This window comes from Paralichthys olivaceus, chromosome 15 (assembly GCF_024713975.1).
Source record: "Paralichthys olivaceus isolate ysfri-2021 chromosome 15, ASM2471397v2, whole genome shotgun sequence".
In the NCBI taxonomy this organism is placed as follows: domain Eukaryota; kingdom Metazoa; phylum Chordata; class Actinopteri; order Pleuronectiformes; family Paralichthyidae; genus Paralichthys; species Paralichthys olivaceus.
The window spans coordinates 15,667,175-15,692,666 of NC_091107.1; the positions used below are offsets into that span (position 1 = coordinate 15,667,175).

At 41.9% G+C, this 25,492-nt stretch overlaps 1 protein-coding gene across 2 annotated transcripts in view; it reads right to left on the reverse strand.

Annotated features, from left to right (window-relative positions):
• The window catches only part of ksr1a (kinase suppressor of ras 1a), a 32,435-nt gene that overhangs the window by 5,327 nt on the left and 1,616 nt on the right, over positions 1-25,492 (reverse strand). Inside the window, exons 2-16 of one of the 2 annotated variants that reach the window (XM_020086064.2) lie at positions 13,758-13,898; positions 8,992-9,139; positions 8,410-8,899; positions 5,950-6,131; positions 5,533-5,602; positions 4,792-4,875; positions 4,528-4,589; positions 4,329-4,438; positions 3,163-3,331; positions 2,841-2,882; positions 2,494-2,542; positions 2,319-2,379; positions 777-1,058; positions 501-697; positions 124-220 (exon numbers count right to left, since the gene is read on the reverse strand). In XM_020086064.2, coding sequence (XP_019941623.2) covers positions 124-220; positions 501-697; positions 777-1,058; positions 2,319-2,379; positions 2,494-2,542; positions 2,841-2,882; positions 3,163-3,331; positions 4,329-4,438; positions 4,528-4,589; positions 4,792-4,875; positions 5,533-5,602; positions 5,950-6,131; positions 8,410-8,899; positions 8,992-9,139; positions 13,758-13,898 — 2,184 coding nt within the window. The remainder of the gene's footprint in view (positions 1-123; positions 221-500; positions 698-776; positions 1,059-2,318; positions 2,380-2,493; positions 2,543-2,840; positions 2,883-3,162; positions 3,332-4,328; positions 4,439-4,527; positions 4,590-4,791; positions 4,876-5,532; positions 5,603-5,949; positions 6,132-8,409; positions 8,900-8,991; positions 9,140-13,757; positions 13,899-25,492) is intronic. The other variant, XM_020086065.2, reaches the window with a different exon arrangement.

The window sequence follows — 25,492 nt, forward strand, 5'->3', positions numbered from 1 at the left end:
GATTTTAACAAAGCCCATCCCTGGACATGAAATCTGTCACTTCTAAACACATTAATCAAGGTCTGGATCTCACTAAGTCAAATGCATCAGTGGGATCTTGAACGATATGAAAGAAACATTTACCTTTACAATCTCCTGAGCGATTTGTCTGGTCTTGTTAATATCCAAAGTGTTTTTAGTGTCTCTAACGACAGAATACAGCGTCCTCCCTTTACAGAAGCTGCAAGGACAGAGAGGGAAATATTAGAAAAAGCTTCGTTGAGCATGTTTGTAGATCTTATAGTAAAAGAACACATAATTTTCCATATTGGATGTTATGTTTTTTGTGTATTTTGGGTCCTGCCTCGTAATATAGGCAATATTGTGCTGAAAAAAACAACATGGTGAACATTTTTTAATGTGGTATTCAAGTGCAACTTCAAAAGCATTAATAAATGGCCAAAATAGCATAAGACTCTTTATGGTCATTTCCAAAGGATGTTTGTTATTTTGGTTCTGACCTGGTGATGATGGCGAGGTGGGGTGGAGCCATGCAGGCCCCCATGAAGAGGACCACATTCTCATGTCTGGTCTGCCTGTAGTTCATCACCTCCTTTTTAAAGAGCTTCAGATGGTCCTGGTTGTTCCCGTCAATCTCAAGGAGCCGTATCGCTACCTCGCCATGCCAACGACCCTTGTGCACTTTGCCCCAGCGGCCCTGCATGGACACGGAGAAACGTCAAAGTCAGCAAAAGTCTTTAACGTGTGCTACAAATGCTAACTTCTATGTTCCTCACCTTTCCTATGAGTTCCCCGAGGTCCAGCTGCTCAAACGGGATGTCCCACTCCTGGAGGTAGACGCTGGTCTGGCTCGGTTTGCGGGAGATGGGGCCCTTCCACTGGTTCCCCCGCGAGCTGGGCAGATCATCCAGCTCGTCAACGTCCAGCTCCCCGTCGGAGCCCATGCTCATCCTGATCTCCTCGTCGTCTTCCTCGTCCTCATTCTCCTCCTCTTCTTCCTCGTTCTCCTCCTCTGCCTCTGGGTCTTCATCCTCCACATCAATGTCCTCCTCCCCTTCCTACAAGAGAGTGGGAATAGCAGAAAGGCTGGAAGTCAGATCAAGTCTGTATAACAGCTATTCCTATGAATTAGAATGACCAACAAACATTTTATTCCAGTTTTAGAAAACCCACTATTTCCAAAAACCCCCCAATCCTTTAGTTTCTTCATCACATGTGTGCATCAAACAGGCTCCACAGCAAATACACTGAATGTTTTAAAATGCAGGTGCTCCAATTGCAGTTGCTGTCCCTCAACAATGGGGGGTGCTGCAGCCCTGTCAGCCCCTCACTTCCTGCTTCCTTGGGTCATGGTGCTGTCATTCTACTCGAATACAGTTAATTACTTATTTATTGCAAATTAAATAAAGACACTTCATCTGCATCTCTTTATTTTAATTGTCACAAACAAGTTCATGATGGCTCGATTGTCATTATTCATATTAGAAAAAGCCTGGAAACATGAAATGTTAATGGAGGATCATATTTTTCTATAATAAATTCTGTAAAATGTTAATTTTAGTTTTAGAGTTCAGCTTGGTGCTGCTGTCTCATCAGGAAGACTCTCATGGTTAAATTAATAACCTCACCACCTCAGCGTTACCGCAGCCAAACAGGTCAGCCTGGTTCCAGTAAACCAACCCCAGAGAGAGGATGTTTGTTTTTGGTTGATGCCAGACCATTCATGTGGAAATCATTTACAAGAAAACCGTCACCAGGGTTATTTAAAGACATGAATAACCGCAGCTCTGATATCACACCATTTATTAAAAAAGTGGCCCAGCCTGCCTGAGTAAATATATTATTCTTTCAACTGCTCAACAGTGTCAGAGAGAAATGAGTTCGACACATGCTGCTCTGCTTTGAAAGATAATACTCTATTCTTGTTTTGGTGCCATAACAAACTTCCCTTGCAGATGTTCCACTGTGATGGTCTGAAGCAAAGTCCCCAGTTTTTAGCTTTGTCTCAGGACAGAAGGCCAGTTTTGCATCATGTGGTGAAAGCTTGAGGTTGTTAAGACTCTCAGTCCTTCAACTAGTTTCATTTCATTTCACCCCCATTCCACGTGTCCTTGGGCAAGAACCGTGACCAGAAAACCCTGATGGCTGAGAAAATGCTGTACGTTGATGCAATGTATGCAAAAAGGCAAAACTGTTCTCTTTTCTACTGATATCACTGTACTGTACAGGTATTATCAGTAGTCGTCAAGACAAAATCAATACACTACATAAATACAGACCATTTATGTTTCAGAAATGTCAGAAGTGTGCAACATCACCTCTTCGTCTTCATCTTCAACCAGCTCAGCGTGTATGTCGTCTGATTGCTCAATCTCACTGCTATGATACAGAAAATGAACATCAGAGGTCAAATCCAACAAAAGACAACATTTACCATCTGTTTTAACACAATTACTAAATCAACTTGATTTTATTTTAACAAAAATGTCTTACACAGTGTCTTGTAGGACGTCAGAGTGCAAATGAGCAGGGCTGGAGACATCTGCAGAGAAAAATACAATAATATAGGGATGAATGAAAAGAACAATTCCTTGATCTCTTTTGTGTTTTTGCCCTTTTTTCCTTTAGAAAAAATGCAGAACATGGCGGCTCATGCAATTCCCCACTACCACCAGCAGATGGAGTCAAAAGGCTGCCATGTGTCAACGTGCACAGTGGAAGGATTTGTATGGAGGCTACCTGCCACAACCCTAAAAGCAATCATGCAGAGGACAGGGGAGCGTGGGATGATGGGAAACGAGCAGAATGCAGAATAATATTTTTGGGACCGTCAAACTCACCGGGGAAGATAAACTGCTGTCTATGCTGAAAGTAACAGGCAGCTTTGTAAAAAGAGACGGGAAAGACCATCAGGCACAGCACGGAGGGAGACTCTTGGTTAGAAAAACTTGACAGATGTTGTAAAAAGTGCAGTTGAGCTTCAGTGTTAACATCATATACATATGTATATACAAATAGAGAGAGAGAGAAGAGGAGAGACGTGTGTGAGAGGTCCAGACTGTTATAACCTATAAAGCTTTAGCTTCAGCAACAGACATCTTTCACGTTCACATTTCAGTATGTGCCACGGTTCTCCACAGGTCCATCTGTGTGCCAGCTCACCTGGGAAGTTAAAGCGATTGTCCCTATGACCTTTCGGCGAGGGGTTGGGCGGCGGGGTGGCGCTGGGGGGGTTGCTCTGCTGGAAGGGCGCCGGCGAGGAGGGCGTGGATGAGGTGGTGGAGGACGGATTGCTGCTGGAGTCCAGCTGGTTCAGCACTGGAGGATGATCCTGGTGCAGTGAGGAACACACACAATATTACTCAGGCCTAACTTATTATATACACATTTTAAATAATTTAACTCTGCAATACTCATTTCCTCTCTGCACAATTTATAGATCATACATGTGCATCATGCTCCACTTTATATTCTGTTTGCATTGTAAATCTAATTTCTTGATTTTTCATATTTCAATGTGTTTACATTGTGTGTATGTTTACTTAAAGGGATAGTTCACCAAAAAATGATATAAAAACTTCACCCACCACCCCCATCGGCATAGTGGTGAGTAGATAAAGAGTCAATTTTCTGTGAACTATATATATATATAATAACACTGACTAAGTTTACATGGACATCAATTTTTCTCAAATAACCAAAAGTCTAAATATGACACTGCCATGTCCACAGCATGTCTGATTTAACCTCAATAAGGTCAAACTCATAAGCAACAATCAAATTAAGACATGTGGAGTATTCTGGTCTTAGTCACATTATGTACACATAACGTACGATTGGAGTTTTCAACATTTTGCAACATCGACACATGCAGTTACCAACTACTTGATGACAGGAGCCCTGTGAACAGGGTCGCTGTTGCATCGTGATTTAAGGGAAATGGAAGTGTTTGGATGGGCATACTTACCATAAAGATGATATTTTTAAAAGAGGACGCTCAGGTCATGAGTCATAATAGACAGGAATATGAATGGAATATTCTATTAGCAACTCATTTACGCATCATAATTGAAATAATGTCTTACTCAAAAGTCGGAATATTGGTGTCCATGTAAACAAAGTCAGTGTTTTGCATTTTTCTTTCAAAACAAAAACAAAAAATAGTAGTATGTGATCAGGGAGAAGTAGATGTGATATGAGTTATAGGAACCAGTGGGTTTTGGGGAAATGTGGTCTTAATTTCATGAAGGCTCTAGTCTGAAACTGTTCAGTACATTCAGTAATACAGTGTGGTGTAATGCAAAACTCAGAAGCCATCTTTATTTAACCTTTTTTGTAATGGCTTTTGGTAGCGTGCCAAACTGCGGTGCTTCTGTCGGCCGGTCCACAGGGTTGTTTATGTCAGATGGAACAGACTCAGTCCTCCGAATTTTGGCAACTACAACAGAAATAATGGCAACGTCACAACGTGTGTATGCAATTGTCAAATACACATCAACTGCAGATCGAGGATGGAACAAAACTTACTTGGTAGAAAGGAGATTCTGCAGGATGGAGCTTCCTTTGTGCATTTGTTGTGGCACTTTAACCTGCACAGAAAGTGAACAGCACATGAGAAACCCAGTAGTGATCCGCACATGGCACCAAGAAACACTCCTCAAGTCCAAGACCTACACGGCAACTGCCCCAAATGAACCCTGTGACAGAGCTTTCTCATGCTGCCACTAAAAGTCAAACGATAATAAAATCAGTTGATTGAAGTGCCCTTTGGATAGAAAGTGCTCCACTCACCGGCAGTGTTTGCACTTAACCCCAAACATCATGTTCTTCTGGCACACCTGACATGTCTGGGAGAGCCAGGACCTGGTCGAAAACCTACACAAGGACAAGAGCTTCTGTGAGACCTACAGATCTACACTGCAGCAGAGGTAATATTCACATAGTTACTTCCTTAAAGGAGACGTGTTACGCTTCAGTTATACTTTTCTCTAGTGTGTTGTAGTTCTTTGTGTATGTAAATGGTCTGGAAAGTTCTGAAGCTTCTGAACACCTTGTCAGTAGTCCGACTGATATTTCCGCGCCATTGCCCACATTTGCGTAATGTATCAAGTGGCTTGTCTGGCAAGCCCCCTAAAAATCACAGCAGACTGGGCTTCATCCGGCTCAATCGTGCTGTAATAGAACTGCATGTGCGATCAGGTATTCATACATGGAGCGCCTGACCAACGCAGACGCTCATCTCAGTATGAATAGAACCGTGGGCATGCATGTGTGACAGGACTGAGAACGCCCCTCTCAGCGGACACTGAAAGTATGATCACATTTCACAAGAGACTAAGAGAACTAAAACCAAGCTTCAGACAAAAGCTGAAGAGAGGAGATGCAGCAGTGTCCAGATTTCTGAACATTAGAGCATGGAAACCTGTTCAAGTAATTACCCACCTGAATACCTTCAATAATAAATCTAGCCTCTTTGCTTTATTAGGAAACACACTTAAGATGGAAAATATTCTGTGATAGAGAGAGGTGTACCTGTGTGTGACTGATAGGCCTATGTCCCTTCTCACTGCTTGTGGAGAGCTGCGATGCACTGCTACATTATCTGTCCGGAGAGAAAGAGACGGAAGACAAGGGGAAAGAAGGGGGAGAAATATTGAGGGGGAGGATCAGCTCATGTGTGCAATTTAAAAAATAAAAATTTTGAATAAAGATTATTATGTACAATGTGATTCCACCCACAAATGATACTGGATCCTCCACACACATGAATACAATAACATATAATTCATTAAAAAAGTAAAAAAAGAGAAATATTGATTTAAGCAACAAATCTATATTTATTAAATCTTGAAATCCCAGTAAATGTAGACAGGGTCATATTAGTTACGCTTAACTCGAAAACAGTTTCACCAAATCAGCAAAACTGATGTATACATATTGACGACTCACTCTTAATGGTGCTGTGCTCTTCCAGTAGGGTGGGTGTGCCAGGCAGGGTGTAAGGTGCTGTGGTGGCGGCCGGGGTGACCCCTGGCGTGCGTGCAGACACGGTGGGGTAGGGAGAAGACAAGTCCTGGCATCCGTTCCCGTTGACTTGCATATTTAGAAACAACTTGTTCTTTCTAACACATCTGACAAGGGGAAAAGAGAGAAAGAGATAAGATGAGAGTGTGTTGGTCCTGCACAGTCGAGAAAAGAAGACGAGATATCACTGCACAGCCGTGCACGATGCTGGTTATGTAAGGGACAGAGAGAGAGAGATAGCACTGGCACGGGATAGCCAGGGTTACATCCTAACACCCAAGATTTAACTCACAAGAACTGAGGCACCAAGCAGTGCCAGTTCTTTGGCTTAGACACGCACACACACGCACACGCGCGCACAGGCGCACACACGCGCACGCTTGTGCACACGTGAGCAATCACAGTAGGAAAAACAATCCATTTGTCTAATTTTATCTTGAGCTCTGTTCAAGCAGCTATCAGACCTACGACCTGGATAAACTAGCAGGATTGTCTGCGTGTGCGTTAGAAGCAGCAAATCTGTGTCAGGCGTATTTACTTCTGCCTTAGTCACTTTTTTCCCCCCGCTAAGTAAAGCTTTCCATAAACAGACAGGATATTATGGATAAACATGTGGCTTGTTTGTGTGTGTGCATCCAATCACAATAGAGAGAGAGAGAGAGAGAGAGAGACAGATGATGAGGGAGGGAGAGAGAGAGAGAGAGGGAGAGATTGTGTTTGTCTTGCCACCTCGGAGCAATGGTCCTAGGAAATACTTCCTGTTTTGACATGACTCATAATCTCTGGGAATCTGTGTGGGGATTAGCTCCATGCATACAGTGAGAGCAAAGGAGCAACAGGCAGGATGTGAAATGATGGGAAAGAGGAAGAGAGAAAGACAGAGAGAGAGAGAGAGAGAGAGAGAGAAAGAGAGAGAGTGTGAGCGGGAATCTAAGCTCTGCTCCAGGTCCTGACGCTGTGAAAGACTGAAGCAAGAGCAGGACACTGGACAGATGTATGCACCTGTAATGCACGAGCCACTATAACAGCAGGTGATGGGGAAAAACATGGCTGCAACAAGAGCCTATTTTCTGCGATACTACAAAGGGCACGCTTGGTTACAGAAGCCTCTACCGCTGAATGCAGATGTTTCAAGAGAATTGTGAAATTTTCCAGGTGAAATGTTTAATTTTGCAGAGCTCCAGGACAGTTTGACTATATTACTCACCTCTGTGCATCACAGTCAAAACTCACACAGCCTAAAGCTCTGACTACACTGCACAAGTTTCCAACTGTCAAGAAACAACTAAATGAATTAAAACAATTGAAACAGAAAGTTTAAGAAGCCATTACTACACTGAAATAAAAATTGTTGGACCGTCACAAAAACGTTAAACTTAAAGGTCCAGTGTGTAAGATTTAGGTGAAAGGGAACTATTGGCAGAAATTTAATGTATAATAATCCTAATGATGTTTTCGCTAGTTCATTTTATTTAAATTGTATGAATTGTAGTTTTCTTTACCACAGAAAAGATCCTTTATATCTAAATACTCTATATTTACATCGAGAGGACCCTCTCTACGGAGGCCACCATGTTTTTTACATTAGTCCAGACTGGACAAACTAAACACCTTTTGAGTTTTTATGACAACTGAAGCTACCACAGGTTCTTTTTCATGTTTGGAAGGAGAGGGTGAGGTGAGGGGTGTTCAGCTGCAACATGCAATTTCAGCACTAGATATCACAAAATTCTACACACTGTACCCTTAAGGTTAACAAGCTATATTGGCAAAATTTTGATATGCAACACAAAATTACTACATTTATGTGTTACCTGTTACATTTAGATAATGGTTTGCCATTATTTATAAAACTATTCATCTGTTATTTAAATGATGCTCACTTGAATCGCTTCATTGGATGATCAGATTAAGAAATTATCAGCAGCATAATTTACTAACCATTATACACATACTGCAGGTCAATGAAATTCATCATCATGTTTCTATATCTACATCTATTAGTGATGGAACTCATGTTAGTGTCAAAGGTTCTGTTAGTAATACATAGAAACTCTCACATCAGTCATCAGACTGCATGAACAGGAGAATTAAGGAAGACACAGCAAGAGACTTCACCATCAGACTGTAACAAGCACATTTACTGAAACTGAAGAATTGCAAAGAGTGAGACACTGCAGCTGTCCTCTCACAGAACATTTTCCCACACTCCCCAAAGCCTGTAAACCTGTGCTAACAAAGCCAGCAGTGGCAATCCGTTATAATAACAATGCCATGTGAGGATTCCCACTCAGGTCAACTCTGACCTACTTATGAAAAGCTGTGTTGAGAGTTGAAATCTGTAGCAGCGAGTTATAGTCCAAACAGTCTGATCTGACCACCTACTTGTTGGTGGGAGGGTCTTCGATGCGGTTGCCCAGCTGGGACTCGTGGCTTTTGCTGCGCGTCAGCGTGATGTTGGGAAGTAGATGCAGCACTTTGCGGGATGGAGGCGGAGGAGTGCAGGGGGGCTTCAGTCGGTGACGCCTCTTCGAAGGTGGGGTTATGGGTGGGGTGGAGGTGTGTCCGTGGAGGCGGGCCGTTCGAGCTAAGGGCATGGGGAATGGATCGGTGAGGGGGCTTTCGCCACGGAGGTGCGATGCCAGCGCTTCAGCCGTGGGCGCTGCTGACATCGAGCCCGAGCGGTGGTGAGGGAAGGTGGGACAGGGTGTGGATGGGGTGGAGTGGATGGCGGACGGTCGGGCAAGAGGCGAGGGGCTGTGAGGGCGGAGTGGGGTGCCCAGGCCTGTTAGCTGGTCTGCGGTCAGTAGCGAGCCACTGTCCCTCCTGGTGGGCTCAGACATCCACAGACCGCCGTCTTCCCTCAGTTCACCTCCTGGACACGGAATAAAAACAAGAATAGAAACCTCTGTGAATACAGTGTGATGCATCTGATCTGGGATGCTTCCAAGGAGTAAACCCACATACCTGATTCAGTGGCACTCTTCAGACAGGAGAGGGCAGCACTGAGTCTGGCACATTCCTCTGAACTGGACCCGAGTCTTCTCATTGTATCCCTCACCTGAGCACCAGTCATCTGCAGTAAGGCATCCAGGGACAACTTTGCTTCCACTGCCTGCAGACAAGCAGAGAAGAGGAGATGGAGATAACTGAATAACTGTTTAACAATGTGCAAAAACATAAGAAACATACAGTCTTTTCACTGGGAAGTAGGAATATGAAGATCAGTAGTAAATAAAGTCACCAGAATGATTTTTGATATTTGCTAAATATTCAGAAATATCATGAATATTGATCCAGCCCTGGACTCTTCTTAACTGCTTCCCAACTCTAGTGTGTCCATAATAGAAGTGACATTTGAGTCCCAGGATAAAACAAAGACTATGCTTGAATTTGTTTATATAACATCAATGAAAAACTAAAACCTGTGAGTCTATTTCTTCAGCGTGTGCAGCATTCTGTATCAGTCAGCATTAAAGGGTCAAAATGTTATGGCACTAAATAGGTCATTCAAACCTCAGCATGTTTCCTGGAAAAGAAGTGGTAATGCTGTTTGTTTGTGGTATTTCAAATACTATCTGACTATCTGCAGTTTGTGCAGTGCAACACAGTTTCATGCCTGCAAGATGTAGAAACAAATAATACGATAAACCCAAGACCAATAAAACTCAAGATCATGCATGAAGTTAAATTTTATCAGTGTCAATCTTTTTGATGAAGTAAAGTGCAGAAGGATCATTCTGTCGAGGTGAAATAAACTTTGACAAAGGTAAGAGGATGTTATACATATAATGTGAATGGAACCATATATCACAACATTGTGCAAGTAGGATATTCCATTAATAAAGCAGACCACACAAACATTTTTTTGAAACATATCCTATTCTATTTAAGGGGAAAGAGATATAAACATTCTCATGTATACATGTGCAGAGCTGGTGGTGAGACTGAATTCACTGCAACCTGCTTTGCAATCATACTGCAGATGAGGGTGAGTGAGTAAGATTTCAAATACATATATAAAGTTATATACATGTGTTTTGCTTGAAACCTGGGATGTTGTATGTAACTACTGACAGTTATCAGCTTATCAATGACATTTTGGTGGGAACTTAAATCTTCTCTCACAGACAGACCATCAGGGTACTGGGTGAGGAATTTACTTTGATAACAAGCTAAAAAAACAAAAAAACACTGAGGTTTGACTGTGATCCTCCTGTAGAGCAGCTTCATCAGAATTTTAATTTGTAGTAACCTCCTCCAAAGAGATTATGTTTTCACCCCTGCCCTTTTGTTAGTGGGTTTGCTTGTTTGTAGGTATGTGGGATGGTTCAGGGAAGAAACCAGTATATTCTACTGCAGAAACGCATCAAGGAACATTTATTTATTTATTAAGGAACTGATATTCATGAGCGTGTTTAATTTGGTGAAGTTTGATTATGTGTCCGTGCTTATTGTCACACTCGTAAAAGGAACCTACATCAAAACTGCCTCTGACTTAATAATGTCAGATCAGTATGTATGGTATTAATTCAGTCTTAATTGAGGATAATTGTCCTAATTGTTAACCTACTTCCAACTCTCTTGCAGTAAAGTACTTAGACCTTCCTCTATTTTCTCTTCTTATCAGCCTTTCATGAGTTTAATCTGTTAACGTTCATTTGCTGTGACAGTAGGCAAAATAACAGCACAAAAAAACAACTCGTGTCGTTGGACTCTCTGGAACACAGCAGGAAATGGGAGATATTCAGGAGATTGTACTGTGATTTTCGGATGTTTTTTTGGAAAGGGAACTGCGCAATTGCTTATCGTTGAGGTTGAAACCTTGCTCTGAGAGGGCAAACACTGATCAGAGAAGTAGGGCAAGCTCCCACACTATTTAAACAAAGTTAGCACACAGTCAGTGCGCATGCACACACACACAGTCAGTGCGCATGCACACACACACAGTCAGCACACCCAAAAACACACACCAACAAACACAAGGGGGAGTTGATGTGATATTCAAAAGTGCTCCCTTCCCATCTCCTCACTCATAATATTACAATGTTAACCATGAACGACATAGCTTGCATACAGGATTGCTAATACAGGGGTCTTAATGAATAACAATGTGGTTGAACCGTCTTATGTATTGGAATATTGAGAAGCACACACTGTCGTTAAACTAAGCACTGACAATAGGGATGAAATGATTACGAGTAATTCTCAATAGTTAGTTGTGCCGTTGAATATTTAATTACAGTAATGATTTGGTTAGCATGTCTCCTAGATGCAGGCAGAGCAAGCAACAAGAAAGTGTTGTAAAAACATGGCGGAAAAATATGATAACATCCACTATAACCAAATTGCATGCGTTCAACGATCCCTGATATTTCATCCTGACTCTGGCGTTTGGTGTCGACGTCTGCACTTAACGAGTCGACAACATTCTATGCTCTGCTCCGATTAATAACCATCATTTTTATTTACCATAAATATATTATCTAAATGTAAGACTTTAAATTACTTTAGTTTTTGTATCAGTAATTTTGAACATTAACCCACATTTGAACAATAACAATCATCATATCATCTGCAACTAAAACAGAACAAGAACACTCATGAACTAGAATAACCACTTTGTTGTATGCCTCCGCAAACAAGGGACGGGCAACTCATAAAACTCTAAAAACATAATGTCTTTGGCAACTGGCCCTTGTCGGCCTGGACGCATAACAAAGTACAGTTTAGTTTTACAATTTAGGAAAGTTTCACAAGCCTGAATGACTTTATGTAATACCTCCCTGTCAGTTGCAGCATATGAGCACAGAGGGTGCATTCCAGTATTTAAAAAAAAGACTAAATACAGTCATTACAGCCATCTATTACATAATCCAGGCCTCTTAGTATAGAGTGAGGTCATGCTTTGTAGAAATCTCAATCTAATAATCTTTGATCTAAATGGGTCATCACCACACGATGACGGCTCTGCATCTTTTGAGAAACCCCTCACTGGTATACAAGATATATAAATGAGTGTTTTGACTGCACTATGAAAGAAGAAGGTTACTGGGAAATTCCTTAAAGAGGAAATGGCAAGGTTAAAAAGGAAAAGCATAATAATGCACAGAAAAGCAAAGAAGCATTTTAAAGAACAACAAGAGCAGAACCATTTAAAATGAGCCGATCAGAGTTAGGTCTGGGAACAAAGACAAACAGAGACAAGTCATGGAAACATACAGGAGCTGAGAGGGATTTACAACAGTTTACAGCAGCACAGGAGCGAGCAGCCAGTGGATGGAGAGAACAGAATATGACAAACAATCATGTTCTGGAAAAGATGAAGGAAAAGAATGAATGTGATTCTGTCAAAAAGCAGATCGTTGGGATCCAGCTGCTATCACTGTAGATTCCTATGCAGAAGAATCAAGTAATTACTTTGAGAATCTCATAACTTAGAAAAAGATAAATAACAAAAAGAAGAAGTAAAAGCCAAATCTGGTTCTCTGCACTGGCTCCCTGTTACTTACTGGATCACTCTAACATCAGTGCTCCATCAGGCCCTTACATATCTAACTGCTTCTGCGCAATTATTTAAAAGACAGTTAAAGACATACCTGTGTAAATCAGGTGAACTCAATGATATGCTTATTAATGTGTATGTGTGTGTTTGTTGGTGCAGCTCTGTTTTCAACTCGTAAAGCACTTTGTGACTTCTGTTTTCTAAAAGTGCTATACACAAATAAGCTTTACTTACTTGATTGAAAGTGACCAGTTTTTTTTAGCCGCAAAAAGTGGGAAATGTTTGATTATCAATCACATTGTGTTATAAAAGTAACATGGCACTCGCCAAGGCCCAACAGTCTTCTTTTGAAACCACACTGGATCTGCACCAAATTGCACTTATTCATAAATACCAGGACCCTCATTTATAGTTTGCAGGATTCATAGTAAAAGTGTACCTGCAAATTCAGATTTATAAAAGTGTGCGGTCTTCGGAGGTCCATACATTATTCTCAGAAAAATCCAAGGACAATTGAACTTTCTTCTGGGTCATGTCCCAACCCTCCACCAAATTTCAAAGAAATCAGTTGCATAGTTTTAGTGTAATCATGCTAACAGACGAAGATAGTAAGAACTGGAGTGATAGGGTGCACATGGATTAAGTATCGTTTACTGACACTCATTCCCAACAACTGGTGGACTTTCAAGCACAAGAGACAGTGCTGGTAGCTCTGATAAAACATTTTAATTTCAATAGTTCATGAAGTTTGTTGTAATCTGTAGAGTAAATATCCACTGAGCTCAAACACTCTCCAGTCACACTCACCTGATATAATAGGCGACAGCAGCTACAGTGGTTTGTTTGAAGAAGGACAAGTTTATCTTGTCTAACTGATAGTGAGCAGTCCCTTCACCTGCCATATTAGTCTCATGAAAGATGTTTTGTATATTGCTATGAAAATTCAGCTATAGAGAACGATAGCTTTTCAGAATGAATCAGTTCAAGTTCGGATTTGTTGCCGCTGTCTGCAGCCTGAATTATCCTGATAATGTTATAAAAAATGACTGAGCTTCTCTTTCAGAAAGGCATTTTGATGGCTGGTCAAATATTCCTCATGCACATGTGAGCGCAGACTGTGCACACATACTGAATACAGATAAATGTCACACACACATTAGTCACCCAGGCCGTAGGTGGGGAGGCAGCGAGAGACACCGACATGCACACAACACAACAAGGCCCGTACCACGGTGAGCTCCGGCCGCAGGTTGATGGTGCGTAGCCAATCTCGTAAGTGTGGGTAGCTGTCCAGGGCCTCGGGCCTCTCCGTCTCCGGCACTTTCTGCTTGCACTGCAGCTGTTTACAGATGTATTTCATCAGCTTCACCTGCAGGGAGCAACAGAGAACACAGTTAGGAGGGGAGGGGAGGGGCAGGATAGAGCAGAGACCTGCAGCCTGCAGCTAAGGCCTTCACTGAGGAGGATGTCCTCAGTGTCAAACGACCTAAGAGGGATGACAAATTATGCAGTATATGTATTTTATCATGTATTTATAGGATTTTTTTAATATAAAGCTGTGGCGATGATTGCTTCAACAAAAGTGACATGCAGTCGAACATTATCTAATTCAACACAATAAAAACTAACCTCATGCAAATACATCCTGAACTCAGTACACCTGCAGTAATGACTCCAGTGTTTGTTTAACCCCATTTCCCAGTGTCCCCTGTGCACATGACTGTTAATTAGGTATAAACAGCAATTATTGTGCAGAAGAAAAACAAGCTGGTCATCTAATGAGAGCATCTGTGGTGCTGGCACGGTGAACGAGGATGCAGCTCAGTGACGTCAACAACGTCGAGAGAAGTGAAACTTTCCAGTTCTGGGCTGCACCATCACTCTAGGGAAAGTATGGTGCAGACTCAACCAGACTGGGTGGCGTAAAACACGTTACAGCTTGAAATTGTGGACATGTGCCTAGACACAGGACAAAGCTTCCTTCGTCTCCTCCAGAGAGCATCCCCTGCATCTCCACACTCTGGTGGTTCTGCTAATGAAGCAGGGGAGTGAACGGAGGAAGGAAGAAGAGAGAAGAAGAACGACTAAAGCGTCTCTGGCCGAGTGTAGTAGCTTTCTGATGCCCTGCTGAGACCTTTTGCTGTAGTGTCACATGGCACGGGACATGCCATTTAATATTGGTGGAAACAAACTAAATCCTACTGCGCTTGGAAGCCTGACTCATCACAAAAGACTTTACACTAGTACGTGCATATATAATCACATTTGATTCTTTTAGTTTTGATATATAAGCAATTTACAGGCTAATTCATAGTGTACATGTACCAGTGCGCTTGAGTCCGCTAAGGTCCATGTGACGTAAATGTCATTCTTACATCTGTCCAAAATTTGTGACAGCGTCGATTGCACATCCACCAAGTGCAACATCACAACATGTCCCATGACTTTATTATCACCATAGACAACTCTGTGGTAGCCCCCACTCAGACCGCAAGGAACCTGGGCGTGACACTCAACAGTCAACGCTCCCTTACTGACAACAATGCTGCAACAACCCGACTGTGTAGATACATATTGCAAAAACATCAGGAGAATACATCCCACTTCACTGGTTACCAGTGGCTGCCTGTATCTGCTTCAAGACACTTGTAATTACCTTACACCTCAGCCTGTCCACTCCGTTCTGCATCGGCCAATCGGCTTGCTGCCCCCTCACTGCGAGGGACATCTATCCACTCAACAAAATCATGACTGTTTGCTCTCCTGGTTCCCAAATGGTGGAATGAACTCCCCATTTGACATCAAGGAAGCAGAATGTCTCTTCTGACTAGACCTTGGTTAAGAGGACGATGGTCTAATAATTATAAAACTAATTTCAAGTTGCACTTACATGTAGCACTTTGTAGTTTGGCTTTTTTGGCGCTAATATACTTACATGATTCTTTTTGTTCTGGGTTTGTTCCCTTGTAGGTGGATGCATTTACTGGAAGTCGCTTTGGCTAAAAGTGTCAGCCAAATGATATGTAATACTGGATTGGACTAGATTGTGGGATCAGGTAGGCTCGCATGGAAAAACCAGACTGATGCTGACCCTCGTTCTAGCATGAATGGAACTGTGGGCATGTACACGTAACCAGAACAAGGGTGGACAACTCTTTAGTCTCCACAAATGACTAGAGCGTGAACTCTGTTGTAATGACGATATGAGCCTTTCGCATCATATGAGATATCACATCAAAGTTGATGTTTGCCGTCTGAATGGTTGCTTGTCTCTGCCCGTCAGCCCTGTGATACATTAGCAACCTGTCTGGGGTGTAACCCGCCTCTCACCCAACCTCAGCTGGGATTGGCTCCAGCTCCCACCAATATAAATAATTAATGGATAGATGGATGATGCAGAAAAGATGCACATTTATTTTTATATTTTACATTAAGATAAAGTTAAATTTCTGAATTAAAGCTCTTTATATTTTGTTTCATTTAGTTTCTTTTTATTTAAAGTTATCTATAAATAAGTTTATTGCTGTAAAATATCAAGCCTCAATTAGATTCCTTTGTCATAAGGGATTGATGACATCTTAGGAATCATTACTAATTTACCAATGTATATATATATCTGCTGATATATCGGTATCAGAATTTTTTGGGTATGAAATGCCAGAAGGTGTGAGACAACTCAGACTCTTTCTAAGCCAGTGACAAACACAGTTTTCTTGTGAGTAAGTATTACAATGAACACCATGGTGTTGGTTTGCACAGGCTCACCTTGTGCAGCTCAGCACAGCCCTATAGTGTGTCTCCTTATCTCACGGCCTATCTGAGAGAGTCCATTACAGCAGGCAGCACCTTCAGATGAGCCGTGCGACACCAGCTATAGCTGTTGACCCAACGTGCACCTCTCGAGTGCCTGAGCGACAACGAAGAGGCACGCGTCTTTTTCTGCTCTTTCTCGTCGACTCTCCAAACGGCAAATAGAGAGTCATGCAGCAGTGCTCATCTCAGAAAGTGTGGCCTTGGGGATGTAAAAAGAAAAAGGCTGATTCGTAGCAGCAATAACAGAAGCCTCTCCACTGAATGCAGAAAGAGAGAGAGGGGATTGTAAGGAGGTGAATGCTCTCTGGGTCTATTGACGGCTGCTGCTCTGTTCTGCAGTTACTCATCAATTACCAGCTGCACAGAGAGCATTCTCCAATAATAAACAGTGCAATACTGAGTGTAAATGAATAAAACTGATTTCTAAACTAACAGGCAAGAACTATAAAAGCCGTATATAAGCACAATTTTCTTGGACAGATACCCAGCAAAGCACATAGCAAATTCAGTATTTTAAAAGTTGGTAAAAACCTAGACGGTAAAAGAATAGATTAATGAGATGATTAAGATTTCATCATGTATCTTGGATAGAATTAATAGAGTTAGAAATGCAACTGAGATGTGGGAAATCTTCTGGCCTCAAGTTAAGCTGAGCCTCAATCAATCAATCACACTTTAGCACTTTACAAACAAATACAATGTACTGTGCTTCATATGAAAATAACCCTGCCCCTGCACATACACACAAACATACACTCAAGCACAGCACACATTTAAACCAAGGGCTTAAGGGAGCACTATGAGAAAAATAAAATAGAATAAAAAACAGGAAGTGAGGACCTCTCGAAGTCGCCCCACCTCCCATCCAAGAGGCCTCCCCAGCCACAACGGGTTCTAGGCATAGAATCTTAATATGAAATAATATTCACAGAGAAAAATCTTCATATCTAAATTATTGGCTGTACAACCGTGTTCACTGTTTTATTTTATTTCATTTTATGTCAATGGCAGGTGGCTACTGTGTAAATCATCTATACTGTATTTGCGAAGTGGTATGCTGCACTATTTTGGGGCACAACAAATATTGAATGACTGTTATATGTTTGGTCCAGGAGATAAAAACTAAATGCAAAAGAAAAAAAAAAAAACATTCACATATATTGTGCATAAATGTAAACTCCCTATCCTTGCACATTGATGCCTCATCAAGCTTTAGTGAATTAAAACATAACCAAAACATTTGGTTTTAAAACAAGTGTTTTGTTTATCTGGTGCACTGGTATCTGTAGAGTTTGAACCTCTGTTTAGCTGCACGCATTTGACCTTTGAGGCAGGCCTGTGAGAGCAGCTCCTTCTATGGCTGGAAGGGAGGGACAGGCAGCCCCCTCCCCCTCTGACATTCTCATTTCTACACATTTGGGCTGAAGACACATGTCCAAGTACATGGGAAATATTCATTTACATTTACACTTCAAAATTCAGTTACACAGCTTCAGCGTGCTCTCGTCACCTGTTTAAAAATCCCACAGTAGAAACCCTGCACTCAGTGTGTCTGAGCGAACCTCCTGCTTTTCCTCCCCACTAGTGCAGTGCTGTGACGTCAGGTTACCTAGCAACTCCTCTTCTGAGTCGTCAGCAACATTTCAGTGGGATTTTCCCATACGTGTGAAGCACGGCGCTCAGACACAATACATCTCGACATACAAATGTCAGCGTGCATCTCTCTGCAGGACAATGACTGTGGTGGCTTCAGACACATGACTGACACTTTGACTTCCACACACACATTCTCTTTCACCTATCGTCATCCTAAATGAAAGTGAGGTGGACAGGATTACACAAGCACACGTGTCCCCAAATCCCTCCCTCATATCAGTAATGTGCGTATTTCTGCTGCGAGCACGGGTCAGGCAGACCGAGAGATAACGACAGGCCCACCCCCCTCCTTGCATCTTTTGCTGCAGCGTTTGACGTGTGGCCTGGGGGTGGGAGGAGGAGGAGGAGGAGGAGGAGGAGGAGGAGGAGGAGGAGGAGGGGAGAACGGCGTCTGATCCCACCTGTCGGCAGAACTAAACAACGCCATGGCAACGGCCTAATGCCGCCAGGGGATGAGTGACAGCCGGTGTGCCAGCTAGCAGAGAGCGAGAGATGGGAGAGGAGTCCCAGCAGCGGCCTGCTGCCTGACGCAGCAGACTCAGGGAGCAGATCCCACTGCTCCAATTGTTTCCTCAAGGCTTTTGCTGACACATCCACTTTGGTGCACCTGACATATCTGAGCAGAAGTGAGCAGCGACACTCTGTCCCGGAAAACGATATTTGTTCAGGAAGGTCAGCTCGTTTTTCTTGAACTAAAAATGCACATTGTTTCTTGTTTCATCAGAGCAGACTCGCTGAATAAGAATGCAGCTTAATCACTCAAGTTGGATTCAACATTATTCATCAAGGCAAAACCAAGTAAATCATTGAAATTTTTCAATAAATTATTGATGAAATGTATTTTTGTAAAGCCCATATTCCCAAATCACAATTTCCCTCATAGTGCTTAAAAACGTGCGACATCTTCTGCCCTTAACTCTCGACATGAGTGAGGAAAAACTACCTCAAACCTCTTTTAACACAACAGACAGAAGTGAAATAGCATGTGTCACAGAGCACATCAATAAAATAACAATATTTACAACATTCATGAGTAAAGAAAGTGTCTAACATAAATGGGGAGTGGTATCACTGTATTTATGTAAAAAGAAAATGTCTGACAGATAAGGAGGGAGCTGTGATGCCAGATATCTTCTGAAAAGATCACCTCTGGTGACACAAAAGAAGATATCTTGATTTTATCATTTTTTAAGTTGTATTCTGCAGGATCCTCTTAACATGTTGCCTTTATTGTCAGTCACTCACCAGTGAGTGAGACAGGAGCAACTGCAGCACTGGAGCTGAGGCCTGATGCAAATTTAATGCAAATTTTTTCCAAGGGGAAATTTGATAAAAGGTTTGTGCAATTCAATGTGCGAGTTTTATGGCTGGTGCACAATTTAATCTGCACATAAAAAATTACGACAATGTCAAAAGACAAGAAGAAAAACACAATGGAATCAGGCGGGCCTTGTTATGCAGAGGTCAGGTCATGTGGACGATTTTTGGGTGGATATACATTGTTGACGGTCCCAGACAATGACCTGCTGCTCCTCCTCCATCATTGTTATCACCAGTGTGAGTTGACCCCTACACTGGGCTGGGTGGAGGGGTGGGAGGCGAGGAGCTGATAGAGTTGCTTTCAACGCTCTGTGTCAGGGTTGAGCAAGGTTAGTTCCTTGACAACACACACACAGACACACACAGAGACGAACAAACACGCACACAAAAACGTAGCCTTGTTTAAGCTGAACTTTTCTAACAGAACACGGAGGTCAATGGGGCCATTTTTATATCTCAAAACAGATTTATAAGTATAATTTTAATGTGACTGCAATAAACAGATTTAGAATATGAATTTAAGATTAAAAGTATTGTTTCTTCTTTTTCATGCCATGCTAACTTCCTCAAAAGAAGCACAGCAGAACTCAATCTTACAGGATGTAATGCAACATGCAAGTTTAAGAATAGATCAAGGCCGGCCTACACGTTCAACCATCCTGATTTCCACATCGTGCAGTCCATTCTTACTGACTACACCACCGGCACTGTAAGAAAGAAGAGGGACAAAAGGAAACAGGGTCAGCATTTCTACAGTCACTAGAGCTGAGCTTCCTCTATACTCTAATGTGAGCGACAATCTCCATTGTCTTCTCCTAGGACCCCAACACACAGACACACACAGAGCAGAGCGGTTGTCATGTCATGAGCAGCGGCCCGGCGGATTGGCCAGAGATTCTCCCCTCCCCTTTCCTCCCTGCTCTCCCCTCTTGCACAGGCTCCTTGCGCGTCATTTGATTTTCTTATTTAACAACCAACCCTGAAAACGCGTAGGAAGAAAGATTTCTAAATATAGCCGCAGCCACAACAGCTCGCACCACGAGCACACACAGCAAACTCTCTCGCAGCACCGTGAGGAGACAAAACAATAGTGATGCTTTGCTGTTCGCTGATCACCACAGAGGGCAATGCTTCAGAAAGAGGAGATGCTTTCATGTGAATACAATTAAAAGCACTGACTTTTTTAAGGATGTGTAAAACACAGCGCACCAGATCTACCGTTTATTGGGCAGGAAGTGTCTAGATCATGTAAACCTGATCTGTATCTGCTTGTAAAATACTGTAGACAAGCTACCAGTGCAATGGAGGTAGAAAACACAAAGAGCTACAGTAAAAAATTAACACTTAGGCAGCGAGAGAGGCAGCAGAGACCAGGTTGAGTGGGATTAACGTGTGAAAAGTGAAGTACCAGTTAGCACTCCATTGGAGAGGCCAGTATCATTATCCTCTCACTGGCAAGGCTGAAAAAACACACAGTTCAAGTGGAATAATAAAGCTCTCTCAATGGAAGTAGAAAGTGAGTTCAAGCCTCTCTTCAGGGCCCTCCACTGCAATACGGGAGCGATACCTGTTTGCACTGCGAGTGTGGCGGCTGCTCTCGCCTCAGCGATTTGCCTATTCACCACATGAATTTAAGAGGAAAAAGCTACAACCATACTACTACATCATAATCTCTGCTACAGATGTGTCTGATATTCATGCTACTTCAGAGTTTTAGAGCCGCTAAAACAGAGACATTGGAAACGCTGCTGACCCCGTTTTAGTTTGAAAACTCTGAGGGTTTGTTTTAGTCTGGACGGGCAGAAATAGAGACGCCTGTAACCATCTGCTGATTGGGTCTTTTCAGTCCCGACGGATGCAACCTTTGCTGATTCGTCAGTGTAGAATGCAACATAGATAATCAATTACAAGCCTTGCTGACCCTGTTGTCTTTGATTAATTGTTAATACTGCATTTAAAATGCTACAGCTGCTTAAATGTGTAGGAGACGAGCTTTTACTCGAGTAATCCGTGTACACTATAACTTCCTGTTTACACCTGCCCAGTGTGCGTTAGATGTGGTATATATGTTTTCAGGCTTGTTTATATGGACGGGGACTGAAATTGAGCCAAAGCACTCATGAGGACAGAGACTATTAGTTTGAAACAGCTATGATAATAATGATAATACTAATATAACTTTATTTGTATATTACTTATCTAAACAAGGTTACTAAGTGCTTCACAACATACACGGCAGTAGAAAACATAAAAAGTTACACGGATATTAGTGACATTTTCAATTAAATTCGATTAAAAGCAGCAAATTATAATATATTATGGACAAGACCTTAAGAATTAGAGAAACCCAATAGTTCCTGCAAAGAGCAAACACTTTGCTAAATGTGGGATATATGTAATGTTATGTTAAATATATTATATCATATTGTTATAGTAGCTTCATGGATGTAGCCTTAGAGTGTTAGCGGTAATGACGTCTATCAGGTCAGAATCCTCTATGTGGGATCACCTGGATAATGATATGGGAGTTTCACACGTCCACAAGCTCTGGGTTCAGACAAAAACACAGATAGTTTAAAGAGATGTCTCGTGCACGTCTGAAATGAAGCATCTGACATATTTGGCTGAACTTTGGAATCATAACGGTGCCAAGATCTTCAAAGCCAGACAAAATCTATGATCAACGCCCCCGTCACACTTTCTTAAAACACAACGTGTGAAATCTGTAGGAGGAGCGTGCCAGTAAAGACACAGGAAGTAAGACTGCTATTTGGGACAGCACCCTGCGCCAGGCCAGCTCCACTGGAAAGACATGTCACTGATGGATCTAAGGACGAACCTGATCAGTAACCTGCTGATCTATAGTCCCTGTCTAGTCAGTTCAGACTCATTTGTGCTGATTTAAACAATAGAAACTGGAAGAGCTGCACAAAGTGTATGGGTTGAAAATAATATAAGTTAAGTGCATTGATACGTAAACAGGTGCTTGCCATTATTAAAATATATTCGATATGACAAATTCTCTTTTCTCTTGTGTCTTCACAGGGCACTCAAAGTTCAAGGTGCTAAATAGCTGCAACCACTAAGGTGAACATTTTTAAACTTTCAGTTTGTAATGGAGACAAATAAATATGTTGATAAACAGCAACAGTATTGTCACTTACACTGTATCTTCTTTACATTTCTGTTGAAATAGTTGTGTTTCAATGGCAGGAAATCATTTTCAAAGCAAGAGCTGATCATTATTTCCGAATGAATAAAAAAAGCAAGAGGAAGTGCTCATATAATCTCCACTTACCCTGTACAGAAGTCGAAAATGATGATAATAATATAAATAACACGCCATAATAATGTGCCAGGAGTCAAAATGAATAAAACAAATTAAAGGAGACACCTGCAGCTAAAATAAAACTATATATGCCAAGCAGCTGGATCTATTCACACTTGCTTCAAACTGAGCAGAGACGCCACAAGAAGATGTTATCATCATATCACAAGAAAAAAAAAAAGCAACTGACACAGATGAAGGCCTGCAAACCACAAATAAAGAGTGAAAGTTCTGCAAATGCTGGCGTGAAAACAACAGCTGAAGGCAAAGTTTTGACTTCAGCTGAAATTTATGAGGAACAGTTTGACCACTGAGGCAAACGTGAAGTTATAATCAGTGAAAATAAGATTAAATAAAATAACTAGAATGCCACTCACTAGAGCACAAGCCTCCACCAAGGACTCAACAGTCCTCTTATGATACCACATTAAAAATCACTAGAGCTGGATTTCTTGATGGAACCACATCAAATTACAAAAACTCATAGATATCAGTCCGTTAAACAGGTCTGATGTTTTGCATCAAGATCCATGCATCATTCTCTAAAAAAAAAAAAAAATCAAGGAAAATGTTGAAAAACACCCGTTCTGGTTGAAGAAGGTGAAATAAGCTTGATGGATGCTCACCATAATTGAATGGGTTCTTCTCTGACCAGTACCACATCCTTCCACCTCATTTTGTGGAAATCAATTTGGTAGTTTTTACTTAATCTAGCAAAAAACAAACAATGAAACAAACGGACACGATAACACCAAGGCTCATATTTAGCTGTGCTGAAAACTACAGTGTGCGCTGTACTTGTTTCCACTGCAGCAACTAAAATCCAGAGAGTAGTGATAGGCGATGTCATCTCTATATAAAGGGGTCTCCACGATAGAAGCTGGAGGATAAGAACAACAGTTACAGTTGTTCTGGTGCTCGGTGTACAACAGGGAAGGATATACTGAACTCTTGCTTAACCACAAACCACCAAAACCTGGACCCAGTATGTGCACTATATTGACTTTCAGGGATCCTCCCTGACAAAGGTCTCGTAACCACAGGAAAGAGACCTCCAGAAACGTGTGACCAGCGAGGCCTGTCCATTGTCACGTAGAAACAATGCTGGTGCAAAAGGCATCTACGAGACAGCGCACCCCAGGAAGTACTCTGCCAGATCATATCCTGTTCCGCGCAGTGACGAAGGCATGCATGACGACAAATAAAAGAGGAGTTAAAGCATGTGGAGAAGAACACGCCATGTACTTCACTTCACATTTATTTGCACAAACTACTCAAGCACACCAGACGTGCTTTAACCAGTTAAAGCCGACGTTGGATGAGCTGTAGTTCCGCTCTGCTTTAGAAAATGAAGATGTGCCACGTTCGTTGTCACTTATTGTAGAAAAGAATTGGAGGTTTGGGGGTGACTACAAACATACAAACTGATCTGGTCTGCTTTCTATTTAAGTAAAACTCCGAAAATGTTTCATATAATACCAGGCTTTACTTGAGCCTGTGAAAATGTGTTCCCACACAGAAGCTTGCCAACTTGCACCTGTTTGCCTGCCAGGCAGCGAGGAGCTATAACAACTTATTCGGTAGACATTTGAACAATCCGACTGGAAAAAAGAGTTGCGTATAAAAAGCACAGGACTGTTTTGTCATGCCTGTCTCTTTCTGCAGCCTCTGATACAACCATCACAAATTTGCATGCATGATTCGACATATTGTCTTGCAACATTGTCTGCAAATGCAAAGATTACACATACTGTACACCGCAAGTGTTGCTTTACGTGGCTATTTTCTCAACAAGACATGATTCTCGTCCATTTTGAAGGTTCCCTCGAAAAACCACAGTTCAGCAAAGTCACTGCGTCGCAGAACGTCTGAAACTAAATGCTCGGAGCTTTCTGGAACATTAGTTTTTAGGGGCGACGGCACGATTGTTCATGGGGTGTTCGGTTATACAGAAATAAAACAGACATGGATAATTGATAGCCTCTAGCCAATCAGGAGTGAATATTCCTTTTATCCAAGGTATAACGCTTAAATAAACCATGAGCCAGAAAACCCATTTACCATTGTCTCCACAGTGTCGGTGTCTCTGCAGCTTTTGCAAAGATGCAATCATCTACCTGCTACCAGCTCACATTTGTAGGCTTTTCACAAATCCATATCTCACCAACATGTACTGTATCAACCCCCCCACACCTAACCAACACACACACACACACACACACACACACACACACACACACACACACACACACTTACCCTCCTCATCTGAAGCAGGGTCCATTGTCCCCTCATTGTATTGTTACTAACAACATGTAGCAGTACACTTTCTATGAAAGGATTCATTCAGACATTAATCCCACGCAGGTCTCAGCTAAACTGACCCTAATGAAAAAGGATCGTATCAGCAGTGGTGCAGCTAGGATTTTTCTATATCAGGGGCCATAAAGGGGTCATAATTTAAAGGGGGTCAATAATATGTCCATCCATGCACAATTCCTTATCTGGTTAGGTGCACATTGAAGTCTTTCCTTGTTTACTGTTAGCTCTATAGCTTTGAGCCGAGCCACACATCATTGAATATACTTCGAAAATGAAAGCACATTGTGTACTTCAAAGACTCTTAACAAATTTTCATATATATATATTTTTGGTATCGTTAGTAAAGCCCCTTTTCTGCTAATCAAAAACCCCACTAACACCTACTTTCATCTGGTTGCAATGGGAATGAATACAATTGGCATTCACTCCCGCGACAAATGACTCCTCAGTAGACACAGGTTCCTCACTTGTGTGTAGACACAGGTTTTAATCGGGCGAATGGGCTAAATTGGCAGATAGTAGGTGAG